Source organism: Pyrus communis, chromosome 5 (assembly GCF_041283825.1).
Source record: "Pyrus communis isolate YQ-2024b chromosome 5, ASM4128382v1, whole genome shotgun sequence".
Taxonomy (NCBI): domain Eukaryota; kingdom Viridiplantae; phylum Streptophyta; class Magnoliopsida; order Rosales; family Rosaceae; genus Pyrus; species Pyrus communis.
In genome coordinates this window covers 2,323,953-2,341,249 of record NC_142569.1, presented here as the reverse complement: position 1 = coordinate 2,341,249, position 17,297 = coordinate 2,323,953, and the positions used below count along the sequence as shown (strand labels likewise).

The window sequence follows — 17,297 nt, the reverse complement described above, 5'->3', positions numbered from 1 at the left end:
CCTTGTTCTGTTTCAATCAAGTTGCCATATTAATTTGTTACTTTTTTTGAAACAACAGTAACGGTGAGATGTTTTAATACGGTAAACATAATTGCGCAAAGAATAGGGAAATAGAAAACATGTCTTTTATGACAAACATTGGCGCATCCAAAGGACTTTGGGGTAACCCATAAACATTACATATTGAACATAGCAAGTGATCAACTTGCTTGGAAGAAAAATAAAAAATACAAGGAATTCTTTGGCATTTATAATTAACAATCAAGAGGAAAAAAAAAAAAAAAAAAACTTCTTATTGTTAGTGAGGGATTTCAAATGATCATAAAGCAAACATACGGTTTAGATTATAACATGTGTATAGTTAGATAATACCACGTCACCATCTACGGATGAATGTTGAAATGGTTCTTTACATGCAAGTAATTATACAAACAAGATCCTTTGTTAATAGTAATGCTATTCACACATAGAAATAATGATAATTCATATGCATGCATGCATGTAGTCGCAGTGCTGTCATAGACCTAGCTGATGAAAATAGATAATTGTATGAATTGGTCCAATAGAAATGAATATTATTGGGTCATAATTTCATTAAACGATTAATATTAGGAATGCCACACTGGTACCACTTTGCTATCGCCAAGGAAGAATGCTTGGATGTGACGTGAAATCACAGTCATCGAACCTAATTCAATATTAAAATGTAATTGGACTAGACCCTAATTGTGGCTAACCAAAATGGACTAATATCAAGTTTTCCTTGAATATATTTGTTTGTGTAATTGGATTGACATGGTGGTTAGGTTTTTCTTTCAACCAACTTCATTCTATGTTAAAACTTTCACATGTCTTATTAGGCTTTTTACACTAGGTTGGAAAAAAGTGAGTGTGAAACTAATATATCGAACTCATATAAGAATTATACTCATACAATGAGCTAAAAAATCAGTGTGATACAAATATATTAAACTCATGAGCCCAATATATCAAAACTCAGTTTAATATACTATATTCATGAGTGTTATACCAACATATTAAACTCACACTAATGTAATACTAGTATTATAGGTATCAAACTGAGATTGCATGATTCATATATATAAGTATAACACTTACTCAAATTACGGTTGAAATCCTTAGTGTAGATAAGAACATCCCTTGCATAAAAAATATTAATAAAATATCATGAGTTTCTTCAACTTGCTGTTTATAAAAGAAGTCGTGGTGACAAATGCGTGTCTGTTCGAAAAAGCTTTATATACATAAACTTTAGTCTACCTTCAGATCTATATGACATTTGTATTAGAATTTTTTTATTTCTTGAGGATAATTTTTTATGTAATGAGTTGGATGAATTGATCATGAAAATATTTGGACTACATTACTCTTCTTAATTTGATGTCTTTATTTAATTAAGTACCTTGTCACTTCAATTTAAAGAAAAATTATGCTCACTTTGGAGATGGTATAATAGATGTAAGCTCTATTAATTTTAAGGAGGAGATGATACGATACAGAATCCAAAAATCTGATCCCAACCATGACTCCTTTTAAAAAAATAATAAATATAAAAATAATCTAATTTTGCAGACTTTGGACCCACAGTTACCCGTTATAAAACAGGAGCTAACAGTTAAGCGCTGCACACCAGCAAAGCCATGGCTACTGCACCCTCTCCCACTGGTTCTACCACCACCATGGGCACTTACTCTTCTCTGATTATCTCCACCAATTCCTACTCCGCGTTCCTCCCAAACAAATCCCAACTTTCCTTCTCTGGAAAAAGCAAGCAGTACATTTCCCGTAGATCATCAATCTCGTGCAAAGCCACAAACCCTAATAATAATGAGAAACAGAACCAACCAGAGCAATCATCTAATTTGTTGGGAAAGTTGGACAGGAGAAACGTCCTACTTGGCCTCGGCGGCCTCTATGGCGCCACCACCCTTGCCCAGAAACCATTGGCCTTCGCCGCCCCGCTGGCCCCACCTGACCTAACCAAGTGCACACTGGCCGAAATCACCACCGGAGGTGAAACTGTGGCATGCTGTCCACCGGTCTCCACAAAGATCAAAGCCTTCACTCCGGACCGGTCTATCCCACTGCGGACGAGGCCTGCCGCCCATCTGGTCACGGACGAGTACTTGGCCAAGTTCAAGAAAGCTCAAGCCCTCATGCGTGCCTTACCCGAAGACGACCCGCGTAGTATGGTTCAACAAGCCAACGTTCACTGTGCTTACTGCAATGGTGCCTATCCACAAGTAGGGTTTCCGGACATTGACATCCAAGTCCATTTCTCCTGGCTTTTCTTTCCCTTCCACCGCATGTACTTGTATTTCTACGAGAGAATCCTTGGCAAGCTCATTGATGACCCAACTTTTGCTCTCCCATACTGGAATTGGGACTCTCCCGATGGTATGTTTATGTTGTCATGAACTTAAAATAGTAATGTTGTTACTTTATTAATGTTCGGTGCAGAGATAAATTTTTTACAACATATGTTTCTTTATAACAAACAACATAAACATATATATTGGTGAACATAATGTAGCAAATTATTAGATAAAATTAAAATGCATTATATTCAAAATACTTGCTGATGTACAATTTCTCACAATATACTTGACCGATGTGCAGGCTTTCCAATTCCCGACATTTATACTGACACCACCTCCCCACTTTACGATCAGTACCGTAACGCCGGACACCAGCCCCCTGTGCTGGTGGACCTCAGCTACGGTGGAACCGATGATGACGTGGACGAGCAGACAAGAATAGATGAGAATCTAGCCATCATGTACCGGCAAATGGTTTCCGGTGCCAAAACTCCGGATCTATTTTTCGGCCACGAATACAGGGCAGGAGACACAACGACAGGGAAATACGCAGGCACCATTGAGAACAATCCCCACAATAACATCCATCTCTGGTGCGGCGACCCGGACCAGCCCAACAAGGAGGACATGGGCAATTTCTACTCCTCCGGTCGGGATCCCCTATTTTACGCCCACCATTGCAACGTGGACCGCATGTGGAACATTTGGAAAACCCTCGGAGGCAAGCGCAAGGACCCTACCGACACCGATTGGCTCGATGCTGAGTTTCTGTTCTACGACGAAAACGCCGAGCTTGTGAGCTGTAAGGTTCGGGACAGCATCCATCCTGCGAAAGATCTTCGCTATACTTACGAGCCTGTTAGTGTTCCATGGCTGTTCTCGAAGCCAACCGCTCGTAAGCCGAGGAACAAAACCAAAGCCAAGGTGTCGGCTACTCAGCTGACAACCAAGTTCCCTGCAACGTTTGACTCGAAGACGACAGTGGAGGTAGCGAGGCCAAAGCCGAGGAAGAGGACCAAGAAGGAGAAGAGCAACGAGGAGGAGGTGCTGATCATCAAGGATATCGAGTTTGAAAGCAACGAGGCGGTGAAGTTCGATGTGTTTATTAATGACGATGCTGAGTCGCTGAGTCGAAAGGACAAGTCAGAATTTGCCGGGAGTTTTGTGCACGTGCCGCATAAACAGAAGACTGGTACGAAGACGAAGACGAATCTGAAACTGGGGATCACGGACTTATTGGAGGATTTGGGTGTGGAGGAAGATAGCTGTGTGCTGGTGACGTTGGTGCCTAGGGTTTCCAACTCGCCTATCACCGTTGGTGGGTTTAAGATCGAGTATTCTTCTTGATCGTCTAATTAAGTATCCCGGCACCTGATTAATTAATTAAATAAATGTCGGTATGTTAATGTGTTTCCAGAATTAATGGCCTGCGTTCATGCATGCATGCATGCGTTGTCCTAGTATTATTTAATGTGATGTGTACCAGTGATTTGGATCAGAAGCCATGCAATTGTATTTCCTGGCTTTTCCAAACATTTCGTACGATGTTGTTGAATTAATATTCCACTGTCCTTACTTGCATGTGGAAATTCGTACGTAATTGTATTTGGTTTATCAAAAAAATTTAAGGTCAATGTGTTTGATTATGTTTATATCTCTTGACTCTTTCTCTCATATCGTTACTCTTGTTTAAAGTTTAATTCCTTTAACTGAATATTTTTTTGTACTACCAAAAAAAGTCACAGTGTACTATTTGTAGTTTACTAAACTAGTCATGCTTAGTGATAATAAGTTTGAGCAATGCTACACTTACTACATATTTGTACCATCTCTCTAATAGAAGTAGAGCTCACCAACACATGTGAGTCTCATCGCTATTAGAGAAATGATACAAATATATGGTAAAAAATAACATTGTTGAATAAGTTTACATTAGCTGGTATTAAGAGATATATAGTGAGGATCAATAAACCTGAATTTTCATTAACAAGATTGAACTGCTTACAGAGAGAAGAAGATCAAGTTTGTATTTTGCAGATTAATAATTACATTAACATTCATAACAATCTCAACTCTCTCTACCAACTCAGCCTAACTGAACCCCTCAGTCACTTACACGTACAAATAACAATCCCAACTATTGAATCCACTTACAATCTCAACTCTTAATTATACCGAACATCCTTCGATCGTTAATTGCAGCAGCCAAGCATGAGATTGGGGCAATGAGTTTGAAACAAGGGTGCCCTGTAAACTCTTCAAAGCAATATTGTTGACGAAGTATAGGATGATTGAGGGTTGACCTAATCCGCTATGCCACAATGAAGAGTTCACAGTTTATCCCAAATAAGGTGCTGCACCTTTAATTTATGGATTGCTGGTTTGGTAAAATGAGAGGTTGGGAAAGGGATAAAAGGCCATTACTAAAGCAAATAATTGAAGCAATATGCTTCAATTTTTTATTTCTTTGCTCCTAGTCTCTTATCTTGGTTGTTGGTACCATAAAAGCCTATGCACATCACTATAAATTAATGCATATTTCCTATTTCACTTGGAGTAGAATTTGATCTTAACTAGGTACCCTTCACATATTTGCTGATATGCTTGAGTGAAAATTTCTTTTAACAACATATATGTATCTAGGGATGTTACAATATTATCAAAAAATAAAGGGTGCTTTAGATTTTGGTCCTTACAATTCATTATTTCTAGATAAAAACCCATCTATCTTTAAAGATTCAGTTTAAGCCCAAATTTAAAATTTGCAAACATATAGGAACACTATTGACCTATTAATACAATTTATTTACACTCATGCCACTCATACTTTATGGTCCCTTTTCTAAATTCCTAAATTTATGCCAAATGAAAAGTAGTAGAAAAAGTGAAATAAAATGAAAAAAGTGTTTGCATTAACCGTATCTATGTCAAACTAGAAAAGTAGTTTTTTTTTTCGTGATATATTTTGTAGCAATTTTATCCATATTAAATGGTAGGTAAATTAGTTTGTTCCAATTATTTTAAAAAAAAAATACTACACCTATATTATATATTTTGAATCAAATAACATTCCTCTAACTTGTAGGTAAATTAATTTGTTCTAATTATATATACAAAAAATTACACTACACCTAGCTATATTTAATTTTTCCAATTATTAAAAAAATTTATACTACACCCAACCAAATAACATTTCTCTAACCTGTAGGTAAATTATTTTTCATGTATTGTTAGATATGTTAGGCATGTTTTATTGTTGTATAAACAGGGGTGTAACATAGTATTTTTAATACTATACATCGAACTACATTTCTTCTTAATATAGGTAAATTATTTCTTCTTTTTAATATACATCGAACTACATTTCTTCTTAATATACATCGAATTACACCCATGGTATAATTGTTCGTAGGTAAATTAATGTGCATGTAGATAATGAAATACAATGTTCTAATATATTAATAAAAAAAGGATAAATTCAAAAGTATGCAAGAGTAGGGTGAAAAAATTCAATACCTTTCTAAAAAATTAATATGCAATAAATTTTTAACATTAATGTCTTTTTTTTTTCTTGTTGCAAAATCATTTACTATTTCCTTACAATTAATTGTCTACATCAAGTATGTAATAGGGGTATTTTAGGCATGTGAAAAATGTAAAATGTGTGAATTAATATGAAGTTAATGAATTTGCTTATGTGGATCCTAGTCATTGGGTTTTCTTTGAGTAAAAAATTTATGTAGGGTTTTATATAAAGAAAATTGAGTTTGAAGGGCTAAAGTCATATTTTCACAAAAATAAATGAACTGTGTACCTGTACGTGTAGAGTAAATTTTCCATATGTATGCTTGTATTATATATATGCTGAATCCTGATCACCACGAACCGTATTATATGCTACTCAGGGCCCGGAAGCTTGGATTGAAGAGAAATACACCAGTCAGTTAAGCCAATTTATCAAACTTACAGTTCCAAACATAAACTGTAAGATTGACAAATTACTTCCTTGAGCAGTTGAGCTTCCTCGAGGACATAAGCTCAGCAATTTAGCATGATACTGCATCACTATTAAGATTTTCTCTTGGAACTACATACGGAATAGAACATGCATACCTGTAACGTTGGCAAATGATTTCTGTACGCTAATTTTTCCCTTGTGCATCCCTATTTAACATTGATCCTTAATTAATTAGTTCTCATTTGTTTTATAATTTGATCCAAACGCCACAAACAAACATGGAAAGAAAAAGAAATCATTTCCCATATGAAATGCAATTTGAGGTAGGCTAGCCAGTTCTATTTCCATCCTAGCTAGCTTTTCTTAATAATTACAGCATTCCTACATAATATTACTGAGAAATACTAATTAGCTATATATATCGAGGAAATACTTCATCATGTGTTCATAAGGAGACAGCGAATCAATTCGAAATAGCACCACAGAGCAGAACTAGCAGAAGATTGAGGAGGCCAATAACCATGAAGAGGAGGAGAGAGATGATACATTGAATAAAGGGCGATGTGTGTACGCAAATTAAGCTGATCAGGGTTTAAATAGTCGGATTTATTCGGTACAATGCCAATATTACCCCGTTGAAGTACATTTAGTACACTTTGAAGACACGGTGGTACTGCAAACTTCTGCAGTGAATGCAGTACGTACTCCTCATTTTTTTTAGGAATGCAGGAAATATTGTTAAATTGTTGAATCACAAATAGGTAATTTCCAACATGGAAAAACAACGACCAGCTGGTCCTGAATAATCTGGACAGGGGGATGCACTATGTTAGAGTTTTTTTACCACATGTAAAAGTAGGATAGGAATAAAAACACTTTAAAATATTTGCAAGAGTACAAAATTATTATTGTAGTATATATGTTCATGTAAGGTCGTTCTTCACAACAACTACTTAAATAATTTATGTAAAACCAATTCCTAATTAATTACTTGCAAATGGAAATTGAGAAAGGTGATTCAAAATGTGGATAATATTAAATACGAATTTTAATTAAAAATCAAATAATAAATTCGGCCAAAATTATAAAGATAAAAGAAAAGGGTTTTTAAAAATCAATTTATAAAAGCACTAGGGTTTCACCATCACCCTAGCAATCCTATGTAACTTTACCCATTGTTTATCAATTACACATGCAACTTTGAAGGTTAGGTTTTCCTAATACATATTCTCCTCATGATATTCAAGTAAGAACGTATATCTAACATGCAATCTGTCTATGATATTAAGATCAAATGTGAACATGCAAGGCTCATTAAGTTTTATGAAACCCTTCGAAAAACCATGCAACTCCTAAGAGCGTGATATTTGCCTTAAGTGAAATTACAATTATTAACCACAAGAAGCAATACCCAATCCTCTGGTGATATTCCCATCGAATTGCATCCAAATGCTTACCTAAACATCCTAATGGTGATCAAACATTAGGACATAGAGACAGTTTAAACACAGTGATTAATAATTCAAAGTACACATGCATAATATCATAAACAATCAACTAAAGTCCACATATTCATGCTAAAGCTCAAGGCTTCACCCTAGCAAAACAGATTAGTTACACATATTCATAATTAAAACCAAGGAAATGTTATTATGAAGAAAAAGATTGAAAACACCTTAAAGTAAAAGTCTGAAATTCTTCAAGAACCCTAGCCAATTTCCTATCTCCAAAGTCGCATAAAAGAAGTAGGAGAGAAAGACTAGGCTGGCAAAGACCTTATATCGCTCTCTCTTAGTTATCCAATAATCTCCTAAATAAAATTCTTTGGATCCAACTAGGAAACCAAATAATAATAAAATATACTAGAGAGTAAAATACTAATGAAGTTAGGAGAATTTGCAAAGAAACTATCCAACCATGTTTTAGCCTTAAATCTCTTCTAAATCTAGCCCGTGACAACTCGTTTTAAAGATTGGAATATTCTGAACATATTTCCAAAAGGGGGCCGAATCCAAAATAAGTCATATTGGGCTTCAAAACTCACAATCAAGCCCAAAATGTCATTTTTCCACCACCGCACACTACTCCTTTATTCTATCACCAGAAAATAACCGCTTGGTAGAAAAATTTGATATTCTGACACGATAAAGCTAAGCGACTCACAAACATCCTCCAATTAGAATTACTCCAAACTTCATCCATTTGATCACGTTTTGTCCTAGAGAAATTCGAAAGTCCTATATTAAAAATACAATTCCAAGTATCAAAATTCTTCCAAAATTGACTCATCACACTACCATCAATATCTGGCAAACAAAATACAATTAAGTTTGTTTTTCTCACCTCATCTAACCATGGTGTAGTGTTATCTCATACAAAGTCGTGCCACATGTCTGAACAGTAATCATGGTTAAACTTTACATTTAATTATGTATTTTTTAATTTTTAATTAAGCTAATTAAGTCTAACTTAGTACTATGTTCTAGTTGTATTCTATACTGTAAAAAATATATAATTAGAATCGTTCAATTTCTTAATTTTCATGTGATGATCATCTTTACAAAATTATTAGAATAAGAGATTGTATGTGTGTCCAAATGTATGGAACCAATCGACATTGTGAGTACCAAGTAATATCTTCATGATAAGCTGTTCATTTATTTGATACATTTGAATAATTTGTATTCAAATAATTTTTTTCTAAAAATGATCTTCAAATAAAGATTATGAAATTGAATGATCGTAATTATGAAAATTATAAAGTAGAGATATATTATCTCACGAAGAATGCAAGTATTATAAAAAAAAAATATATATATAACAACAATGTATATCCAAAGCAATTTATTATATAAGAAATTACAGGAATACCAAATTCCACCTTAGTTTTTGGGTCACCAGTATTTAGATTTTGTCACAACTTTCATTCCAAATTCACTTTTTATCCGTAGTTTTGCTTGTTCAAATTTACTTTGACATTTCAATTAGTATCAAAATCTAATTTAAAATTTAGTATTCAAACTAGAAAAAAAATTCCATTTAATATTTAATCTCAATTTTCTCTCTATTCTTTTAGTACGTGGGATTTGGTTGCATCTCTATGCTTTTCAGTGTTGTATGTACATAAGTCCTGTGAAAAGCCAATTTTCTCTTTATTCTTTTAGTACGTGGTATTTGGTTGTATCTCTATGCTTTTCAGTGTTGTATGTTCGTAAGGAAATTTTTTTAATTGTGACGAGAACATAAATGGTACACCACGTATTTTAATAGAAGTGGTGAAAAATTTTAATTTTTAAGTTATTAACTTGTTAGCACATATATCTCATCATTTGTATAATAACACGTGATGTACCATCCCGTGTACCAATTACATTGAAAAATCTATCGTTCATAAGGCCTGTGAAACGTCGGCACGTAGTGCATGGAACTCACTTGGCCCAAAATGCATAAGCCCTGTGGATCTTAAAATTTTAACTATCTACTCCATTGAATCCAATTTTCGTTGGGACACATGATATTATTCCATTGATGGTTAAAAATATGACCACATTCTAAAAAGAATAAGGAAACGAAAAAGTTTCAAACGAATAAGTTTCATTGTCAGCTTGGTAAACATTTTTGTCTTTTTGGCTACTTTCACATCTCCTTGTTTATTTATCTTCGTTTTCTTCTTCCTAATTTGGCTTCTTCCCATTTGGTTATGCCGCGTTTGTAAGCAGAACCTACACACTGTTCCCTTATTTGTTTTTTGTTCTGTCTGTTAGTTCCTCTCAAAAGGATGAGAAGAAAATTAAAGATGCATATTGCAGTCAGTCAGTACTTTGTAGATATTTATACGAGTGGCCAATCTGTCAAAATTATAGCTAGATGCAGAACATATATCCTCTAAGAACAAACACATACAGAATCTCTTGAAAGAAAATTGAAAGTGGAACCTGCTGACCCATTGTAATATTTCCTTTTTATGGTAATGTTTCTTTCGAGAGAGTATACTCAAATTACAGTGAAAGATTATTTGCATGGCTAGCAACATTACAAATTTAATTTGGTATAATTTCAAAATATAGATTGAGGGAAAAATATGATCGCATTATTTAGAACTGAAAAGTGAAGCACATTATTCTCAAGCAAGAAACTCAATTTTGATGCTACCAATCTTAACAGCCTGAGCTCCATACCTGGGCACCAAAGTCACCACCACACTCTCATCATCTTCAGCACCCAAATCCTCCCATAAGTCCGTTAACCCCAATCTCAAGCAACTCTTGCTCTTCTTCTTTTCCTTCTGTTTATGTGGCACATTCTTGTTGGGTCCACTCGGTGCCACATCATCATCCTCGTCCACATCATTCACATTCACATCAAACTTCACAGCCACATCTTTCTCAAGCTCAATCCCCTCAATCACCAGTATCTCCTCCTCATCCTCCTTCTCCTTCTTGCTCCTCTTCTTCTGCTTCAGCCTCGGCACGACCGTACTTATCTTCGTCTCCAAATTTATCGGAAAATCTTTACCCGCCACTACGTACGTTCCCTAATGACGTCGTCTCAGCGGCCTTGGCCACTCCAGCTGCCTTTGCCATTTTCGCAAGCTTTGTCCGACGTGGCATCGGTTTAGACTTGAGCCATGGAATCTCAACATCTTCATACGTATACCCAAGCTTTTTATTATCAAGAGAGTCCCTCACCGTAACCCTAACAAGTTCAGCATTCTCGTCATAAAACAAAAACCCCGTATCCAACCAATCCTTGTCGCTAATATCTTTATTTTTGTTCCCTATATTTTTCCAAACATTCCACATTCGAATGGTGCGAAAAAAATATAGGATCCCTAGCAGCGGAGTAAAAATTCCCCATGTCTTCAAAATTAGGTTGCGTGTTATCTCCGGTCCACCTATGAACTGGACCATGTGGGGTACCTTCGATTGAACCGGACCCTGGATCTGGTTCAGTGCCAGCTCTCAAAGGCGAACCAAAGAACAACAGCGGTTTCTTGGAGTTGGAAACCATCTGCCTATACATGATTTTGAGGTTGGCGTCGATTTAAACGTCGTTGGACATTGTTTCATCCGTACCGTTGAAGTCCAGATCGATGAGAGTCGGCGGCTGATGGCTTGAAGCGCGGAGCTCGTCGTATAGGGGAGAGTCGGGGTTGGCGTACAAGGCAGGGAGTTGCATGCCAGCTGGCGCGTCCCAGTTCCAAAACGGTAACGCGAACATCAGATCGTCGATGAGTTTGGCTAAGATTCTTTCGTAGAAGTATAGGTAGTAACGGTGGAAGGGGAAGAAAAGCCAGCATTGATGGACTTGGAGCTCGAGGTTGGGGAAGCCGACCTGGTCGTACGCGCCATTGCAATAGGCGCAGTGCACATCGGCTTGCTGGGAGAAGCTATGTGGGTCATCGTCCAGGAGGGCTTTCATGAGCGCGATGGCTTTCGAGTACTTTTCGATGTAGGCTTGATCCACCACGTGAGCCGCTGGCCTGACACGGAGTTTAGTGGGGGAGGGGAATTTCAAGTCTACGATTTTTTGGGAGGTTGGCGGGCAGCAGTTGGTTGGGAGTGCTCCACTTGGTAAATCCGCAGCTGCACATTTGGCTATGTCTGGCGGGGACACTGGCTTTGCGAGAGCAAAGGGGTCGCTGCAAAGACCAGCCACTCCGCCGTATAGGCCTCCGAGGCCTATAAGTACATTTCTTCTGTCTAGGTTTACTGGAGAAGGGTTTTCATGGTCGTGATTGTTGGAGCTAGTGGAAGGGTTTTTGTTTTGGTCACTACTATTGTTTGAGGCTTTGCATGAGACATCACGTAAATTCGAATGCCTAAGGTTTCCAAATAAGGGAACGTGGTGATTCTTTTGGGAGAAAGGAGAGAGAGAAGTTGTGGGGATGATATTTGTGGTGGTGGTGACATAGAAGCCATGGTTACTTATCTCTGTATAGTTGAATTGGAATTTGCTTTTATAATGTATTTAGGTTATACTTTTGTACGCATGATGCACATAACCAAAATTACTGAAATTACAGATGTCATTATAAGATTGGTTGATGTTAGATAATCTTTCTATGTTGTAATGAGCTGGAGTGAGAAGGTTGGGTAGGATTGCCACATAAGCATAGGTAGTTATTTATGTACTAGTACATGTACTGTTGTATTCCCTCGATTGGTTAATTAGAGACTTTGGTGATTTTCTGTAAGGTTCAAAAAACCGAAAATCAAACCGAACTGAAACCAAAAAAATTAAACCGAACAAAAAAAATTGAATTGAAAAAAAAATTAGAACCGAACCGAAATGTTGTAAAAAACGACATCGTTTTATATTTGGTAATAGAAATGGGGTGTCGTCCTGAAAGTTTGTATCGACGACGTTCAGTGACTTCAGTTTGAAACCCTAAAGCTAAACATCGATCCCTCATTCCCTCATCCCTGATCCCTCTGTCTGTGTCTGGATCCTCTCATCTCATTCCCAGCCTCCACCGCTCCGTGCACCCTCTCTCAACACAATCAGTCTTCGTCTTCTTCCTTCCCAGCGACCTCCGACCCGTCTCACTCTCAGTCAATTAGTCTCTCACATCTCGCGCAGCAACCTGAGCCCTAAACCTCCTTTCTCTTTCTCGGTCTTCAATCACTCTCTCAAACTCTCTGTCTCTCATTCCCAGCGGCGACCCTTCTCACTCTCAATCTCTCACACCTCACCGTCAGTCTATCATCTCGCCGTTTCAAGTCTCGACAGCAAAAGGTTAGTCTCACACTCTCACTTCTTTGTGTTTGATTTTCTGTTCAAATTGGTTCTGCTTTATTTACAGATTTTATTTTCCATTATTTTATACAGTTTTAGATGTTTGGTTTGAATGTTTGCTCTATGTGTTTGTTTGGATCTTTGAGGTAGATGTATGTGAGTGGAAAACATATGTGGTTTTGATCGATGAAGGTTCAATGCATGGATCTAACTACATGATTTGGCTCTAATTATCTGTTTGTTCGGATGAAGAGGGAGGAGGGCCTTCCAGATAGGTATACGTACCCGTCTTTCTTTTAAGGCGTGTGCAAGTGAGGGGAGGGTCTGGGAAGGAAGGGCAATACATGAGTCGGCGGTGAGGTGTGGAGTTGACGGGGATGTGTTTGTAGGCACCAGTTTGATTGATTTGTACGGGAAATGCAGGGAGATTGTTTGCGCTCGCAAGGTGTTTGATGGAATGTCTGAGAGAATGTGGTTTCTTCTCTTGGACAACTATGGTTGTTGGGTATGCTAGTGTTGGGGATTTGGTGGAGGCCAACAAGCTGTTTGATCAGATGCCCCAGAGAAATGCAGTGTCGTGGAATGCGATTATTAGTGGGTTTGTGAAGATGGGGGATTTGGTCAAAGGTTTCAAATGCAACTGATGTGTGCCTTCTATCCACTTCGGTTGCTTATAGAGTTTATTAACCCAAAGATTTCCTCTTATTTGGTTTAAGATTTTCAATATGTTTAACTAATGCATCATTGCAGTTTATTAAGACAATCTTCTTCCCTTGAAAGCTTAATCCGGGATCAACTATCAGCCAAGCAACCTGAACTCTGAAGCTTATGAATGGTTTAATGTGTCTTATAATTTTTCTAGATGGATTTGAAGATTATATAGATTTAATCCTACTTCAATTGTCAATGTCTTTGATTCTATTGGAAATTTGGAACGGGACTTTGAATTTATTTATACTCCTCTGGAAGATGTATTACAAAATGACTGCAAGCTTTGTTTTCTTAGGGATTTTTTTTGCCATGGAAGGAAACATGAAAAAATAAATAAATAAATAAAAAACCGAACCAGGCCAAAACCGAACTGAAAAAAATTGAACCGAACCGAACTGAAATTTCAGTTCGATTTTGGTTTTGGCAAAAAGCCGAACCCAGCCCTAAGCTCTCTATCTCTCTTTTCGATTTCTTCCTTTACAATCCACCATTTCTTTCACTCGGTTCATAAGAATTACAAACTCATAGGGTTAATTCAACACTGTTATGAGGAACTTGCTTTTATAATCCACTTAGGTTATATTTCAATTCATCATTCATAAATGATCATCTTTGCAAAAAAAATTAGAGAAGTTCAAAATCATTAAAATATTCATTTGTAGTGAAGAAAACAGACCAATCCGATTTTGCAAAGAAACTCTATAATGAGTATCATTTGATTCAACGATCATATGGTTTTAGATTTTAATAATTTTTGGTAAACATAATATTTGAGAAAAAAAAATTTAAAAGATAAACGGTTCAGATCATTGAAAATGTTATAAAATAATCCCATAAAATAGATATCAGTATATGTATGTCCCCTGATCCATATATGAGATTTAAGTCATGGACCAAAAGATCGACAATTGACAGTGTGGATGGCTTGAATGGGTTTGAAATTTGTGCTTTTAGCAGCAAAGTTTGCTCGGAGTTTCCCTTCTACTGTATAAGTATTCAACTCTGCATTAGCTTTGTTTGGAAAAAAGATGTAGTGGGCCTAGTTTCTACACTAGCTAGCTAGTGGCTGCCAAGATTTTATCCCTTTGATTTTTCAAACGGGGGCGGGCGATATAGCTATTCACTATTGAGTACTGATCCTATATATTGCAATTTGCATGAATAGACTGGTCACATGAACATACACTATTGCTCACGAAGCATAGTTCTTATTCGCGCACACACACAAAAAGGAGCATATTACTTAAAGTGAGGCCAGTGGCCACCAACATTTAGCCTTAAATTTCGTGAATTACTAATACTATTAAGGTAGAGATATACTTTTAATTGATGCTCCAATTTAAGTAGTATTAAGGTAGAGATACACTTTTAATGAGGCAAATGGCCATCTCCAACAAAAGATAGAGATATAAACATATTCAAGCACATTGATATGTTTCATTGATGAAACAAGTAAAATTACGGATACTTTTCCACGTACAAGTAAACAATGGAATATTAATCCCACAAACTCGTACGTTTAAGAAGTTTGGAAAAGCCAGCATAACAATTGCATGGCTTCTGATCCAAATTATGCACTGGTACACATCACATTAACTAAACACAAGGACATGCATAGCATGCATGCATGAAAGCAGGCCATTCCACTATGAAATTATTTAATTACTTAACCATACTTAATTTGTTTATGAAGAAGAATACTCGATCTTAAACCCACCAATGGTGATAGGCGAGTTCGAAACCCTATGCACCAACGTCACCAGCACACTGCTGTCGTAGAGTGGGGAAGTTGTATTTGTGTAAATGTCGGGAATTGGAAAACCTGTACAACGGACAAGTATATTATTGATAAATTGTACACTAACAACTTGAATATAATGCAGTTAGTTTTGAGAGCACTTTAATGAAAAGTTTATAGTGCTGTTTATTTTAACGAAAAATCATATTTTTACATTAACAAGTCAATTCTGGTACTATTTATTTTACCCTTTATTTTTTCATTTTCGTTAAAACTCAAAATTTTCAAGTCATTTTCATTAGTTTTCTTTAAATTTTATATAATCATTTGCTAGCTACATCATGTCCAAAGATATATGTTTATATATGTTGTTTGTCAAAAAACAAAAAATAATAAAAAAAAGGCGGTCCATTAAAGAAACATATTTATGTTGTGAAATTTTAGCTCTGTAGGCTGTAGGACAAATTATTAACATACCATCAGGAGAGTCCCAATTCCAGTACGGGAGAGCGAAAGTTGGGTGATCAATGAGCTTGCCAAGGATTCTCTCGTAGAAATACAAGTACATGCGGTGGAAAGGAAAGAAAAGCCAGGAGAAGTGGCTTGGATGTCAATGTTCGGAAACCCCACTTGCGGATAAGCACTATTGCAGTAGGCACAGTGAACTTTAGCTTGTTGAACCATGCTACGCGGGTCGTCTTCGGGTAAGGCACGTATGAGGGCTTGAGCTTTCTTGAACTTGGCCAAGTACTCCACTACAAGAACAATGGGCTAAGAACACAATTGACTTGTGCCCTTCTCATTTTCATTGAGCACAAATACATAATTGTGCTTTATAAGGTCCATTGAACACCCAAATATCTCAATTGTGTCCTCTAACCAAAAAAGCACATTAGTTTGTGTCGTGTATTTGTGCTTACTAAAGTTTGAACACAAAATTTTGTGTCCAGCTTGCATGTGTCGTTTTAATGTCATAGACATAGATATTATTTTATTAATTTACAAACACACAATAAAAGCGTTTTGTGCCCTCTAATTTAATATATTTAAATAAATATTATTTTTTTTATACTTTAGATTTACTTTTTCTCTACTTACGCCTCTCTCTCTCTCTCAAACTCTCCTTGTCCTCAGCCACCTTCCCTTTCCCCCGCCCGTATCCTCTTTCTCCCCCTTCTTCTGCACGCAACGGCACCGCCGTCCCCCGATCACCAATGACCGTCAAATTATACCTCCAAAATTCTTTTTCTGTCCTCTTTCCAACCCCCAAGTTAGTTTCTACAAATTCATAGCCGGATTTCCTCAATTTCATATCTAAGAAATGGTGACCGTGGATTTTTTGGCCAGTTTTCGGCCAAGCCTGGCAGAATTGGACCTCGACCCTAGAGGTAAAGATGATCATCTCTTAGTGGGCTGTCCTCCAGTGTAAGTTCTTTTCTAAAATAAAAACTTTCAGTTTTGGGATCCATTTTAGATTTTGAATTTTAATTCCCTTTTCTGTATGCATGTCACAGTTTACTCGCATGGAGACTGCTCGGAATTTCAAAGTTTAGTCGCATGTAATATTCTTGTTTTAAATTGGTCATTTAATTTTTAATGTTTATAGCTTATTGTAGTTTGTTTCATCAACTTTTCTGGCATTTTTTGTTGAAGTTTTCTGTTTTGGTTGTCTAGAAGATGAAGGAAAATAAATAAAATAGAATTCATTGTAGTCGCTTTTGTTTCCCCGGGGAAAGAAAGATCGGAAGTATTCGACCAATATCAATCAAGCCAAAATGTTGAATTTAATTTAATTATTTAAATTCATTTCCAT

At 36.5% G+C, this 17,297-nt stretch overlaps 1 protein-coding gene, 2 long non-coding RNA genes and 1 pseudogene across 4 annotated transcripts; 3 read left to right on the top strand and 1 right to left on the bottom strand.

Moving 5' to 3' along the window:
- Positions 1–1,244: 1,244 nt before the first annotated feature.
- LOC137725887 (polyphenol oxidase latent form, chloroplastic-like) lies at positions 1,245–3,991 on the top strand. The gene is made up of 2 exons (XM_068464722.2): positions 1,245–2,418; positions 2,641–3,991. The coding sequence occupies exons 1-2, from the start codon at positions 1,662–1,664 to the stop codon at positions 3,684–3,686; spliced, it is 1,803 nt and encodes a 600-aa protein (XP_068320823.2). The 5' UTR covers positions 1,245–1,661; the 3' UTR covers positions 3,687–3,991.
- Positions 3,992–10,249: 6,258 nt separating this feature from the next.
- Positions 10,250–12,442, bottom strand: LOC148696548 (polyphenol oxidase, chloroplastic-like; annotated as a pseudogene).
- A 206-nt stretch (positions 12,443–12,648) lies between these two features.
- On the top strand, positions 12,649–14,017 carry LOC148696547 (uncharacterized). Of its 2 annotated transcripts, none has more exons than XR_015962245.1 (2): positions 12,649–13,035; positions 13,186–14,017. It is a non-coding gene; the product is annotated as an uncharacterized LOC148696547 (long non-coding RNA). The 2 variants fall into 2 exon arrangements; XR_015962246.1 differs by having other exon boundaries at positions 13,129–14,017.
- Positions 14,018–16,590: 2,573 nt separating this feature from the next.
- LOC148696546 (uncharacterized) lies at positions 16,591–17,297 on the top strand. Its single transcript, XR_015962243.1, has 2 exons — positions 16,591–16,909; positions 16,999–17,297. It is a non-coding gene; the product is annotated as an uncharacterized LOC148696546 (long non-coding RNA).

Bases quoted from the DNA above. Each gene is read 5' to 3' on its own strand.
- LOC137725887 (XM_068464722.2), top strand. From the start codon at position 1,662: ATGGCTACTGCACCCTCTCCCACTGGTTCTACCACCACCATGGGCACT. The intron at 2,419-2,640 runs GTATGTTTATGT...ACCGATGTGCAG, and splicing joins GAATTGGGACTCTCCCGATG to GCTTTCCAATTCCCGACATT.